Source organism: Aythya ferina, assembly GCF_964211825.1.
Source record: "Aythya ferina genome assembly, chromosome: 28".
Classification (NCBI taxonomy): Eukaryota; Metazoa; Chordata; class Aves; order Anseriformes; family Anatidae; genus Aythya; species Aythya ferina.
Window position 1 is genome coordinate 3,488,437 of NC_140325.1, and position 12,532 is coordinate 3,500,968.

The window sequence follows — 12,532 nt, forward strand, 5'->3', positions numbered from 1 at the left end:
CTGGGGCAGGCAGGTGGGATCGGGGATGGGGTTTAGGGGCCAGGTTTGGCCTTGAGGGTGTCCCCATGTCCCTTGCTGCCATCCCACTGTGTGGCAGCTGCCATTTTGGCTTGCAAAGCCAGTCCTGAAGCTGCCATCCAGCCCTTGCTTGTCGCTGACCTTGTAGCCCATGAGTCTGTAAACAGGGATGATGCCATTTAAATGCTGAATAGTGTTAATGCTTAATAACAACATTGCTCTGCTCTTCACTTAGAAATTACTTGGCAGTCTCTAAGGCATTCAAGTAAGTGGATGCAAACGCTTTGGGGCTGGCCTGCAATGGAAATGCCAGCATCCTTAATAATTAATTTGCATCATAATCGTCATTAAATTGACACATGGGGATAATAATGTGTATCAGGGAAAGCAAAGCCCGATTAGAAAAGAGATCTGTACAAGATCACACAGCGAGAAAGCTGGGTTTGAAATTCTGGTGTCCTGATTTTCAGGTCTAGCCCTTTCCAGCAAGGCCACCTGCATCAGCGACATTAAGAGGTTGCATTTCTGCTCATCTAGGTAAATACTTTAAATTCTTATGGGCCAGCAGCCATTCACCAGGATCCTCAGGGCTCAGACAGACCTGCCTTTGGGAGGTGGTTTTCTTCTTGAAATGTGTTTACTGTGAAAGTATTGTCTTCACCCATGCTGTCTCTTTTTAGGATTGCAAGGAACATTCATGGTAATAAACACTGAAATGGTCTGGGGAGAGAGCTGATAGCAAGAAAGAAGTGTCACCTCTGCCTGGGCACGGGGATGTGAGACAGGCGGGATGCCATCCTGTAGTGTACACGCTGCTGGGATGGGGAGGCACAGGGCTGGCTGGAGAGTGCTGGGTTGGCACCGGGTCGCATTGTTGGGTGTAATGGGGGTGTAATGGGTGGAGGCTGTTGAGCTACATCTGTGCAGAGGGGAGCTGAAAGCACGACCAGGCTCCAAAGCAACTATGAATGCAATAGATAACATAATAGAGAGTAATCTGGAAACTCAAAAGCTGAAATTCTCGCATAATTGCTCCAAGAGCCTAGGACCTTGCAAAATGAAATGCTGGTGACAATATGCGGTTAGTTAACTCTGTGAACTGGAAAACAAGTTTTTCACCCCGTCCTGCCTCCAAGACCCAGACGAAATTTCTCAACCTAAAAAGTTACAGATAGTTTACACTGATTAGGATTTAAAGAGACTTGTGGTAGTACCATCATCTGCACTTGGAGCTAAAGACTCTTGCATTGAGTGGTCTCTTAAGAAATGTCTGATTTGATCATGTTCCTGAAAAATTGATTTGAAAATTGAAGCAGAGCCTCTGGTCTTGTATCCAGACCCATCAACAGAGCTTTGTGAAACAGGGCTCGCTGCAAGCCTTGAAGCTGTAGGAATTAGCTGGGGATTAGCTTCCCCAAAGCTCCCCATGGAGCGCCGCCTATTCCCAACCTTCTGCAAACGTCTGTGGTCCTTTCCTGGACTACACCCGAACACGATTTCCCCTCTTGCAGTCTTGGATGGATTTAGCCTCCACGGCACCTCCTTCAGGAAATCATGCTCGGGATATATTTCTACATATATAAATAGATCCATAAAATTAATGATGTGTCTGCCTCCTAGGTAGGTCATGCCATTGAGAGGTTGGTGCTGGATGGGAGCTGGGTGCTCACATGGTCTTGAAGATTTGGATCCAAAGGATTTGTACAAGGTCAGTCCAAGAAATTCACATCAAAAAAATCTGTTCAGGTCTCTGAGCTTTGAAGCTGGGCTTTTTTTTTTTTTTTTCTTTTTTCTTCTGTCTTACATTTTGCTGTGAGAGCCAAGTGGCTGGACTTGCAATGTGTTTTTAAGATACTGATGGGTTTGGCATCATCCAAGCCAGGCTGATTTTCTTTCCATTTTCTCCTAGGTAAGACGCCAAATTCCCCGCTTGCAGCCGTGTGATGGAAGGTTTGAGGTCTGCACTCTGGGGACAGGCTGTCTCAGTGTTCTTTGGAGCAGAGGTTTGCGTGGTCTCAGGTTGCCCTCTGAATTCTTCACCTCTACATAAAGTGAAGAATCAGTCGGCAGGTTTTGCAATCCTCCTGTACAGGAGGACAACAGGACACAGGTAGCAACTTGGGCCAAGACACTTTGTACAGTGCTTTACATTTTGACTTCACAATCGTACTATTTATCACAGCTCCATGATGAAGCCAATAAAGGTTAATTTATGGTGCAATAAGTATTGTGGATACACATTGTGGACAGTCATGAACTGATGGATGGGCATGGCTGGGTGGTTTTCAATCCTGGGCCAAGGCATTCCTGTTGAGGTCTATTATATATACGTGTTATCGATTCAGTGAGGTTTGCAGTTGGTCTGTGGCAGCTCTGATCTCCGGGTGGCTGATCCTGCTCTCTAATTTGACTTGCACCAGTGTAGATCTGGAACGACTGGCTTGGTTTCCTGACGGTGCAAGTTTTGGAAGTGTCACTGAAGTCAATGACAGCACTGGGGAGAGGGTAAATTCACGTAGCTGGTTGACTCGAGAGGACTTACACTGCTTCAGCCATCTGAAAATCTGGTTTAGGGAGATTGCTTTGTGTTAGTGCTGGTGTGCTGAGGCCAGAATCTGGCCAGGCCAGAAATTGGAGCATCTGGAGGATGCTAAAGGAGGGATGATCTTTATATTGTGGGTCCATACTTTAAAGCCAAGGTGTTTTTTTTGTTTTTAAACTGTAATCTGAGGGGTCTTGTTTGTTTGTTTTTGTTTATTTGTTTATCTTACTGTCATTTTTGCAAATCAGTAAGTTGCTGGCTTGAAGATGGGCTGTATGTATATGACCATATATATACATAGTATATGACCATATACATTATATGACTGTATATATATATGATCATAAAGGTGTCATCGTTTGATTCACATGTATTAATTCAGTGAATAGAAGTGAATTTAAAGAACTTTATTTGAAAGAGTACAGTAATTTATTAGACATTAATACTCATTGTAGGGCTCTTTGCAGTTTATATGAGTCTTAAACTTTGTCATGGTAGATAATAAATACAACGTTTAGATCCGAAGGAGAAGAAGCATGTAATTAACTTGAACATTGTAAAAAAGATATAAAATGAATCAGCAGCATGATGTTGTCTTTAGCAGCTCGTAGGCAAGATAAATTCTGGATAATTTTCTTTGGGTTTTCTTGACATATATATATATATATATTTTCCTTTGAAAAGAAACAAAAATATGGACTAATTTTAAAAGTGAATATTTGGTAATTTAAATACAATTTTACGCTCTGTTTGAACGGTAACATGATTTTAATTCACATTGCTCAGTCTAGGAACAGATTAAAAATTGATTTTCAAAAATATTTTTGAAATAGTATTCAAGTGCTCCTTTCTCATTGAAGGACCAACGTGGAGGACCAGAATCAATATTTTTGCTGTGGCAGACAGTGGGTTAAACCAGTGCTGAACCAATGCTGCACTTCTACAGCAGCCTTTTTGGCTTCTTTTTTTTTTTTTTTTTGACTTCTACAGCAGTGAGGCATCGGGTGGCAACCTCCACACCCAGGAGGTGCCTGTAATAACAACTCTCCGCAGCGCCTCCGAGCTCTTCGTGAAGGGCAGCAAGCTCCGCTGAGCACCACCTCCTGCAGGGGGACATGGAAGGAGCCAGCCAGAAGGAGCACACCCTGGTGTGCTTGTTCCTGTTGCTACACTGGTTGTGTTGGTTTAATGGTGCTTTCCCCCGGGGTTAGAAAACCACCAGGCAGAGAGAGAGCTGGGTGATGGGAGGTCTCCCAAGGAGATGGGTTATCCCCCCCAGCAAAAAGAAAAGGGAGAGAGGGGAGAGGTGAAATGCCCAGCTGAGTGGGTGCTGTCTCCAAAATGGATGCCAGATTTTTCTCCAGCTCCTCTCTTGGCCTGGGAGGGTTCGGCTACACCTTCTCTGACATCCCCCTCGGCAGGGTCTGCGGTGAGTGCAGCTCCACCGACTGCCGCCGGCGGACCTCGCGCTCTGCCCAGTCCTCCTCTGGCTCCAAACCCTTGAAGATGGCAAGTCTCTCCGAGAAGGTTTTGGACTGTGGGAAGAGGATGTAATTATAGACGATGGAAGCTGCTGCTGCCCCGATCAGAGGGCCCACCCAGAAGACCTGGTGAAAAGAGAAATAGAAGAATTGGGTGAGCAAATGTCTTCCTACACCACTGATCTAAACCACTACAGATCTGGCTTTGAGTGTGCTCTTTGCAGATGGAAATTCCTGGGAGCATCCCTGAAAGAACTGGTGAAAAAGGCATGCCCAGATCCATCTGCAACCAGGAAAGGTTTCCAGGATGTCAAGAAGAGCTCCACTCTCTACTGGTTTTACTTCTTGTGCTAAGTCATGGTCAACAAACCACACACCCTTTTTGCTGTCGCAACTCACCCTGCTTAGATAAGCTAATTAAGCATCCAACAGCCCCACCTCTTTCTCCAAATTTCTATGTCTCCCCTTCAGCTGGTGCTGAAGTGCCACAAATATGGCTGGCTTTTTGGTTCTCTGGGAATATTGGTAACGCGGGGGGGCCGTTCTCACCAAACCAACGCAGAGACCCAACTTCTTACCCAGTGGTCACTGAAGTCTCCAACTATCACAGCAGGGGCGAAAGATCTGGCTGGATTCATGGAGCAGCCGGTGTAACGGATCTGCCGAGAAACACCAAGCTTATTGTTAGCTTTAAGCTCTTTTACCGCATTATTTTAAAATATCCCAGTGTGTTATTAGCGTGATTCATCCACCAAGTTGATGCTTCACATCCCAGCCTGCCCTGTTCCAGGAAAAGTGATGCTACCAGCTTCCAGCGCCTGAGTCAACACGTGTGAGTTGTATTTGTGCACCTTCTGCGCGAGCATATGTGTCCCGTGCATGGTGCAGCTCAGCTGTGGCTGGGCAACGTGCCCTGCAGTGTGACAGGGACTGTGAGGACAAGTTCCTGCTGTTTCTATTCCTGGAGCAAATTGCTACTTCTTGCCACTGCGGATTGCAGGAAGAATATCCCATAGGCACATGGGCTTGCAGATCAGTAAGGATCTGCTTTAATCCATGTGTTGAGAAGCTGGGTGTGTTGGGGGCTGATGTTCCCAGCAAAAGTCCTTTGGGAGGGATTTCCCTGGCTGCTCACCCTGCATATTTCCCTGTCCATGTTTATCATGGTCTTGAGAGTCTCAGTTGCTACTACATTCCCTTCAGGATAGAAGACCCCATGGAGCTCCTGAAGGGATGTGAGGAGCAGCAGAGCCCAGCAGGTTATGCTTTTTTCACATCCAATAATGTAAAATCACGGTCACAGCATCAGTTACAAATCCCCTGACAACCACAGGACATGCAGCCAAGCAAGCTTTGGGCACAAAGGCAAAGACAACCCTCAAAATGTTGTGTTTTGACCCATTCTACCCACCCCAAGCAGATGTCCAACAGTGACGGAAAGGCCAATGGACAGGGCGGGGGATCCCAGGTTGTCCTCCCGGCGCTCATCAGTGGAAGCAAAGATGCACAGGACCAGCTGGAAGGTGAGGAAGAGCTCAACGGTCACTGCCTGCCCCGTCGTCGTCTCGTTATGCAGCTGGAAGGGGAGGAGAAACATCTCAGGGATAGGCAAGTTTGGTGACTGGGTTGGAAATTTGGAGGGGGAACCAACAGGGACATAGGAAACAGGTGAAATTTTTGGCATCAATATGAAGAGGAGGAAAATTTTCCTAAGGAGAAGTAGCTCAATGGTAACACTTGATTGACATGGCAGGAAATGTTTTTGTGGCATCTTTTCTGGCATTATTTTTCCACTCTTCCTTTGACCTGAGGGTTTCTTTTTCTTTTCCTCATGCTTAAAATACAAGATGCCTTTTAGAAAATTGTATGAATTACTTTTCAGAAATGTCAAAAAGAAATGTTTTGTCACACAAAAAAATCCCTTTTTCCTTCCCACTCTTTTTTGACTGAAAGAATTTGTCAGATTTGGTCTGAAGCTGTGCCTAGTTGCACACCCTCTTCTCCATCTCTGCTTTCTGGCACTTTATTATTCCTTGAAGGTTTTTAATCCAGATCTGGATGGAATTGGCAGTGCTGCTGGGCAGATACGTGGTTTGCAGCCCCCTCTCGCTGTCTCTTCACTTAGCCCATACTGGCACTTCTCTTGGCACTTCTCTGCCCTTTCTTTTCCTGTGTCACCCTTGCTTTGGACACCACGCATCCTCCCAAATGCTGATCCCAAGAGCGCTTTGCTTGGTGACGCTCTGAAAGCAGCAATTGTCCTCCTGGCCGACATCCAGAGCTGGATCTCTCTCTGATATTCCTTTTTTTTTTTTTTTTTTTTTTTAAGGATAATTTGTGCAGGCAGCTACAAGATGAACAGCCCACAGGGGAAAAAATTAAAATCCTATTCCTCTTTCAGGTGACTTAAGCTTTAAAACAGCAGAGCTGGATGTTTTGAAAGTCTCTCTTAAAACTCTTACTTGCTTTGTTGGGTTTATTAAACCTAAGCTATTATCAATCTAAATATTCTTGTTCAGACTAATCCCCAATCCCTTTTCAACCCTCTTAATCTCTTTGGCAGTGAAGCTGGGTCTGCCTCTCCGCTGCTAGCTGACTGCTGCGAGAAAAGGGATTTCCATGTGCTGTCTCCTGAACACGCTGCCTTCCTCCTCCTCACCGCCTGCCTTGGTTTTGGGCGATGCTGCTCCTGGCACGGGCGTTTCTGCAGGAGATATGTCTGCCCCCATGCCAGCTGATGCTGGCTTCCCATCCAACAGTCACTAAATGTCCTTGCTGGTCACAAAGCCTTTCTTTTCATCCCTCAGCCGTCCCTGACCTCCTGCCCAAACTTTTCTGCTCCTTTCCAAGCCCGTCCGCAGCCTGTGCTCTTACCTTGTTGATGGCTAAGCCTTCCTGGGAGTCTGCTGGTGTGATCTCGTGTAGGATGGCAGCCCCCACGACAGCCCCCAGGAGCTGGGCCACCACGTAGAAGACTGCACGGAGGAAGGAGACATGGGAGCCGATGAGGCAAGCCACCGTCACCGCTGGGTTGATGTGGGCTCCACTGATGTGCCCCAAGGCTTGGACCAGTGTGCTGATGGCCAAGCCAAAAGCCAGCGCGATTTGGAGGATGCTCGGGGAGGAAGCTGAGGGCCAGTTCAGAGCAGAGCCCAGACCAAAGAGGATGAAGACCAAGGTCGCCAAAAATTCTGCAAGGACAGCCCGGGTGAAGGCTACGGATCGGAGTTCCCACATCATGGAGAGGCCGTTGCTGGAGGCTGCAAGGACTGATCCTGCCTGCGGTGTCCTCAGGCAATCGCCACTGTCACTTCTGTGTCCAGAGAGGATGGCGGGGGGACAAGACGTTTATATATGGATGCGGGATGCCGAAGGGTCACCTGCTGAAGGAGGTGGGATCGTGGGCATAGGAAACCTGACGCTTTTCTTCACTTGTGTTCCAGCTGAGGGAACTTCAGACTCTGCCCCCTCTATTAAAGCTGGGGAATGCAGCGTTCGCCATCCTCGGGAAGTCATAAATCAGCCTCGAGCAATGCCATGAAGTGCTGCTCCCTCTTCCCCCCCCCCCCCCCAGTCCTATCACCTGCAGCACAGGGGGCAGAGAAGGCAAGGAAGGAGGCTGTAGAGAGAGAGGTGGAGCTGAGCTGGGAGCCCAGGATCATCCACCCCAGCCTTGGTGGAAATCTCATTCCAGTGCTGGCCATCTCACAGGCTGCTGTTGTCTCCTTCCTATCCTCTTTTCAGTTTCCATTACTATGTTTGTTTATGGCCAATGGCTAATTTTTGGTGCTTTTAACTCAGGTCTGGTTGTTCCTGATTACCCATCTGTAAACTTTGTGCGATACACCTCATGGTCTCGACCGATGCATGGGTGAACAGCCCCAACCACCCCATCACGCCTGGCTCTGTCAATGGCACAAAGCCTGCTGCGAGTGCCCACAGTGTGGAGAGGGTCGACTTGTGCCAAAAAGGCAAATGCAGGCAATGATTAAACAACCAGGCAAAACTGGATTCATAAGAAGCCCTCAGAGGCACCAAGCTCCAAGTGGCTTACTACAACTCAGAGAACCACAATTTTATAGCCCAGGCACAGCTTTCCTAACCAGAAAAATGGGAACCAGCCCCAAGAAATGACTGTCAGGAAAGAAATTCTAGTGTGAAAAAAAATGACACGCACAGCTGGAGTACCGGCTGTGCTCTAATTATGGGGATTGGGCCAACTCAGCTCTTAGAAATGTCTTTTTACTTCCTGGCATTAATCTCCAAAAGAGGAATTTTTCTTCTCTGGAGCATGGTCCCTTCCCATCAAACCAGTTACCCAACAATTCCATTTTACTTCTATTGCTTAGGACCCATTTGTCCACTAGTGATAACCGTAAGGCATTCTGCTCCTGATGTCATGGGGGTTGTTGGCAAAAATAGCCTTTTCTTTTCCTTTTTTCCCCTCTTGCTAGCAGACTCCATAGTCATTCTGAAGTGCAGAAAGCTGGGAGGAGTGTTCCCCCAGGGTAGAGCTGGAGATAAAAGGACTGTTTCATCTCATATTTGGCTCTGAAAAACGCTTCCGCTGTACGACAAACTAAATATTTTTCCCCTCCAGAGGAACTGTGCAAGTGCCACCGAACTGACGTGAAAGATTGATGTAAAATATTCCGTATTGTTCAAATTGCATGTGAAGGCCTGCTTTTTTCTCCACGGAAGGTGGGCACGAATACTTGTCCTCTCTTAAAAATAAGAAATAAAAAAAGACACTTAGGGGGACATTGCTCTTAAGAATTGAGAAATTGTGGGGAGAACAAGTCCAGTCAGTGGGTGAGTCTGGAGGCTGGAAGACCTGGATTCAACCTTTTCCTCTGAAAATCCTTCTCTGCAACTTCCTAAGTGACTTCAGCATGTCGTGGCATTGCTCTAGGCTCCGGTTTTCCAGCAATGAAGCAGCTCTCATAAAACGGGTTGTGGGGCTAAATACGTTTGGGTTGCTGGTAAGCCACAGAAACATGGTCACATCCAGGCTGTAGGCTCATGCTCCTCCCTGCGTGGGACAGGTCTGCAAGCTTTGCGTTGCTCAGGGACTGATTGCAGGTGCAGGCTGTTACCAGCATAGGGAATGACAGATAACTAATGTGGACAATTAACCAGAGCTGATACCCTCTTTGATTAATAGTTGTTCATGGTGAGCTAGGTGTGATGTATCAGTGCTTAATGAAGCCTAATTAAAAGGAAAGAGAAGCAAGCAGGATTAGCTCTGAGCAACTTAGAAACCTGATGCAGCCTCATGGTCCTTACTTTTAGCTGGTGATGTGAGCGTTTGTTGCAGCTTTTGTTTACCTGCTGTTTTGGGATGCTTGTTCTATGGACGGGGGCTTTCAGTCACACACCGTGATGAGGGAGCTGACCTTGCATCATGAGCTGTCTGCACAGGCTGCATGGGAGCTTTGCTGTCGTGGGCTTTGCTGTAGGGTCGAACAACCTTTCTCTGCAAGATGCTGCTTTCCAGAAAGAATAATAGCATGTTTCAGCTTTCCTCCAGGGACCTCTGGCACTGAAGGGACTGTAATCCTTCTGGTTTTGCAATGAGGGAGCCTGCGGCACGATGCCAGGCTTTGCTGCTGCCAGGCAGTGAGTTGGGCAGAGCCAAGGCTTTCTGCCTGGCTGTGCAGTACCGCAGCCGTGCTCCTGCCCTGTGCCTGTGAAGCGGAGAACATGGGAGATGGAAGAACAAGGAGAGCTTGATACAGGTCTGCTGAAGCTCTGCTGGTATCTAGGAAGGGTTTCTGGAGCTTCTGGTGTTGGTGTGTGGAGCAAAGCCACGTTACCATAAAGTGTGCTGCAGCTTTGGGAGTAGCGAAGAGCTCTGCAGGTCTGTAGTGAAGCCAGGTGAGATGGGAACGTGTGTTATTCTGCCATTTAATCCACAGCCCATGGCGTGTAATAGCACTATCAGCCCTCCCCTGGGACCAAACGTGAATGTTCATTAAGAACATGTTGGCGTCTGTGGAGGGGTGATAATGCTCTGCTTCCTCCCGATGGCAGAAAATGTCTTGGTAACATGTTTTTGAAGAATATTTTGCAAGCAAGGGAGCTGTGCTTGCACAACAACGTACTTGAGTGACTTAGATGGCTCAGATATCTCTGCTTCCCTGGCTTTCAGGAAAGTATAAACATCTTTAAGGTATCTCCATTCCATCTAAAATACCTCCAAGTCACAGTGAATAAAAGATTTATTACATAAATAATTGTGTGAGTTTTCCTGCTCGGATGTGATCTGTTGCAGGAGGTACATGTGCTGCCCAGCCCTTGCTTGAAGCTCCTTTTTTTGTTCTTTTCTACAGGTGGAAAGCGACTGCAGACAACTCCCCCTCCTCTCCAACAAATGAACCCCCACCCGTGCTTCACGTGGTAGGAAATGTCCTGCTTATTAGACATTGGAGAATCCACAGCCAGACTACATCCTGAGGAAACTTTCTAGAAACCCAGGTATGATGAGTTCTGCTGGTGGTGGAAATAGATGTTTTCTTTCCAAGAATTGAGGTATAAGACTGAATATGCAACCTTTAATTGCTCACTAGGAGAAGCCAAAGGAGGAAACATTTTTTGATCCAAAAGAACCAGGGGAGCCTTACCTCTTCCCCACTCTTGGCTGGAAATCAGGCAGAGCAGAAGATAAAGTCTGCATTCCCCAAAGAGAGGTGACCATCAGGAAAAGTTATATTCTCCTGCTGTCATATTGCCTCAAAAGGACCTTCACCCAGAGGAGCAAAATGGAGGAAAATCAACACCTTTTCCGGTATTTTATGCCAAATCCTAAATCCCTATTCATGCAAAACTTCTGCTGGCTCTCGCAGTGTTTATTGTTCTTGTTTTAATTGAAGCAGAGGGATTAATGCAGCCCTGATTTCCTTCGCTGACTTCAATGAATTGAGCTTGAGTGTGGGCCAGGAACTGGGCCTGGTGTTAGGAAAAGGCTTCATTTTATTTTCTATATATTCGAGGCCCATCTGAAGGCCTTGCAAGTTCAGTCCTGGATGCTTGCCCAGGGCCTTAGTCCAGGTAGATGGTGAGACTCTGGTGCTGGTGGAACTGGGTATGGATCACCTCAGGATCAGTGCACTCCTCTGATGCCCTTATAAAACGCTGACATCCGTGAAGGCCATGAAGCCTTCCATCCCAGCATGATCTGATCTCTGTATGCCACCTAGGCAGGGATTTAATTTTTTCCTCGTGTGATCTGCAGGGAAAAATCATTTTCATTTCACTAACAACATGTTAATGAGATCTATAACATACAGAAGTGGGGAGAGGGAGAAACCATTGTTTCTGACTGCTTACCTGTGCTGCAGGACATTTTGGCTGCTATCTCCTGATCTCTGCTGGCAGGGAAGTGGGAGTGTGTCTGGCAGCACAACCTCCGAGAAGAAGCTGTTATCTCAGCATCTTTCCTGCGGGACTGCTCGGCTGGTGTGTCGCCAGGTGAGTGAACAGCACACAGATGTAACCTGGTCACTGTAAAATCCCTCTAACAACCCGATGGGATTGATGGGGAAGGAAAAGAGTGCTTGGCTTGTGAAAACAGCATCTGTCATCTGAGAACCAAGGTCAGTGCCGTGATCCTCGTTGTACAGCCAGGTAAAGGGAGTAGTAAATGGGACCTGGGGTGTCAGATCCTTGAAGCATATAAACTGGAGAGGAGCATTGGCAGCTCCTCCAGGACATAGCTGGAGAAGTCCAGCATGTGGAAAGCATTGCTCTCCTCCCGGGTGGGACTGAGCTGTCTGGGGAGCTCAGCATTTCTTTTGTTGGTCCGATGGAGCTTGTAAATTTGCTGCAGTGCAAATCCAGGAGGAGTCGGGTCTTGCTGGGGGAATCATTGTCATACACCAGCAACTGTGGAAAGCCCATGCAAAGAACACACACCAAGACTGCAAATATTCTAATATAGGTCGCTGCAGAGCACAGGAGCCCTGGTCATGGACGAGGACAGCCTGGTATAAGACTGTGCAAATACAGAAGCAATCAACAGTGCCCATCTGAGATGCAGCAAAGCCATCAAAACTTCCCTTTTTCTACATCTCGTCTCCCTGCTAATTGCTTGGGTCCTGGGTGTCAGGCTGCTGCATCACCACGATGGCATGGATTGTTTGTTGTGTGGGCTCGTAAGAATTTAAATAAATAATTAAATCCTGTGCACACCCCTGGATTGTGTTATATAAAGTACCTTCATGATATTTTAAAGAAGAAACTGCACAGTGGCATGAAGGTGTCACTCCACACATCACCCAAACCTGTTCTCTTCCCCCCACTCCCAGCAAGGGCATACTTGTGCAATTGCTTTCGTTTAAAAGCATTTAATGCACATGATGGTGGTAAGAACATGTTCTTCTGGGAGTGATGAGTGAAATGCACTCCTGAACAGCTGAACGATTTAATCCCAGGGAGTGCCTCATCTTTATGTTTATCTATTTGGTTGGTTGGTGTATGTGCGCGTGTTGTT

General features: G+C 47.1%; 1 protein-coding gene and 1 long non-coding RNA gene across 6 annotated transcripts; one reads left to right on the forward strand and one right to left on the reverse strand.

Annotated features, from left to right (window-relative positions):
* The first annotated feature begins 1,647 nt into the window (after positions 1-1,647).
* Positions 1,648-12,487, forward strand: LOC311424791. 5 transcript variants are annotated; one of them, XR_014686184.1, is made up of 5 exons: positions 1,648-1,726; positions 10,374-10,518; positions 10,611-10,828; positions 11,382-11,511; positions 11,981-12,487. It is a non-coding gene; the product is annotated as an uncharacterized lncRNA (long non-coding RNA). The 5 variants fall into 5 exon arrangements; XR_014686185.1 differs by lacking the exon at positions 1,648-1,726 and adding an exon at positions 9,231-9,336; XR_014686186.1 differs by lacking the exon at positions 1,648-1,726 and adding an exon at positions 9,265-9,341.
* AQP2 (aquaporin 2) lies at positions 3,662-7,281 on the reverse strand (the record flags this gene model as incomplete). The annotated part of the gene is made up of 4 exons (XM_084500191.1): positions 3,662-4,167; positions 4,620-4,700; positions 5,453-5,617; positions 6,916-7,281. The coding sequence occupies 4 exons, from the start codon at positions 7,279-7,281 to the stop codon at positions 3,952-3,954; spliced, it is 828 nt and encodes a 275-aa protein (XP_084356317.1). The 3' UTR covers positions 3,662-3,951.
* Positions 12,488-12,532: the final 45 nt, after the last annotated feature.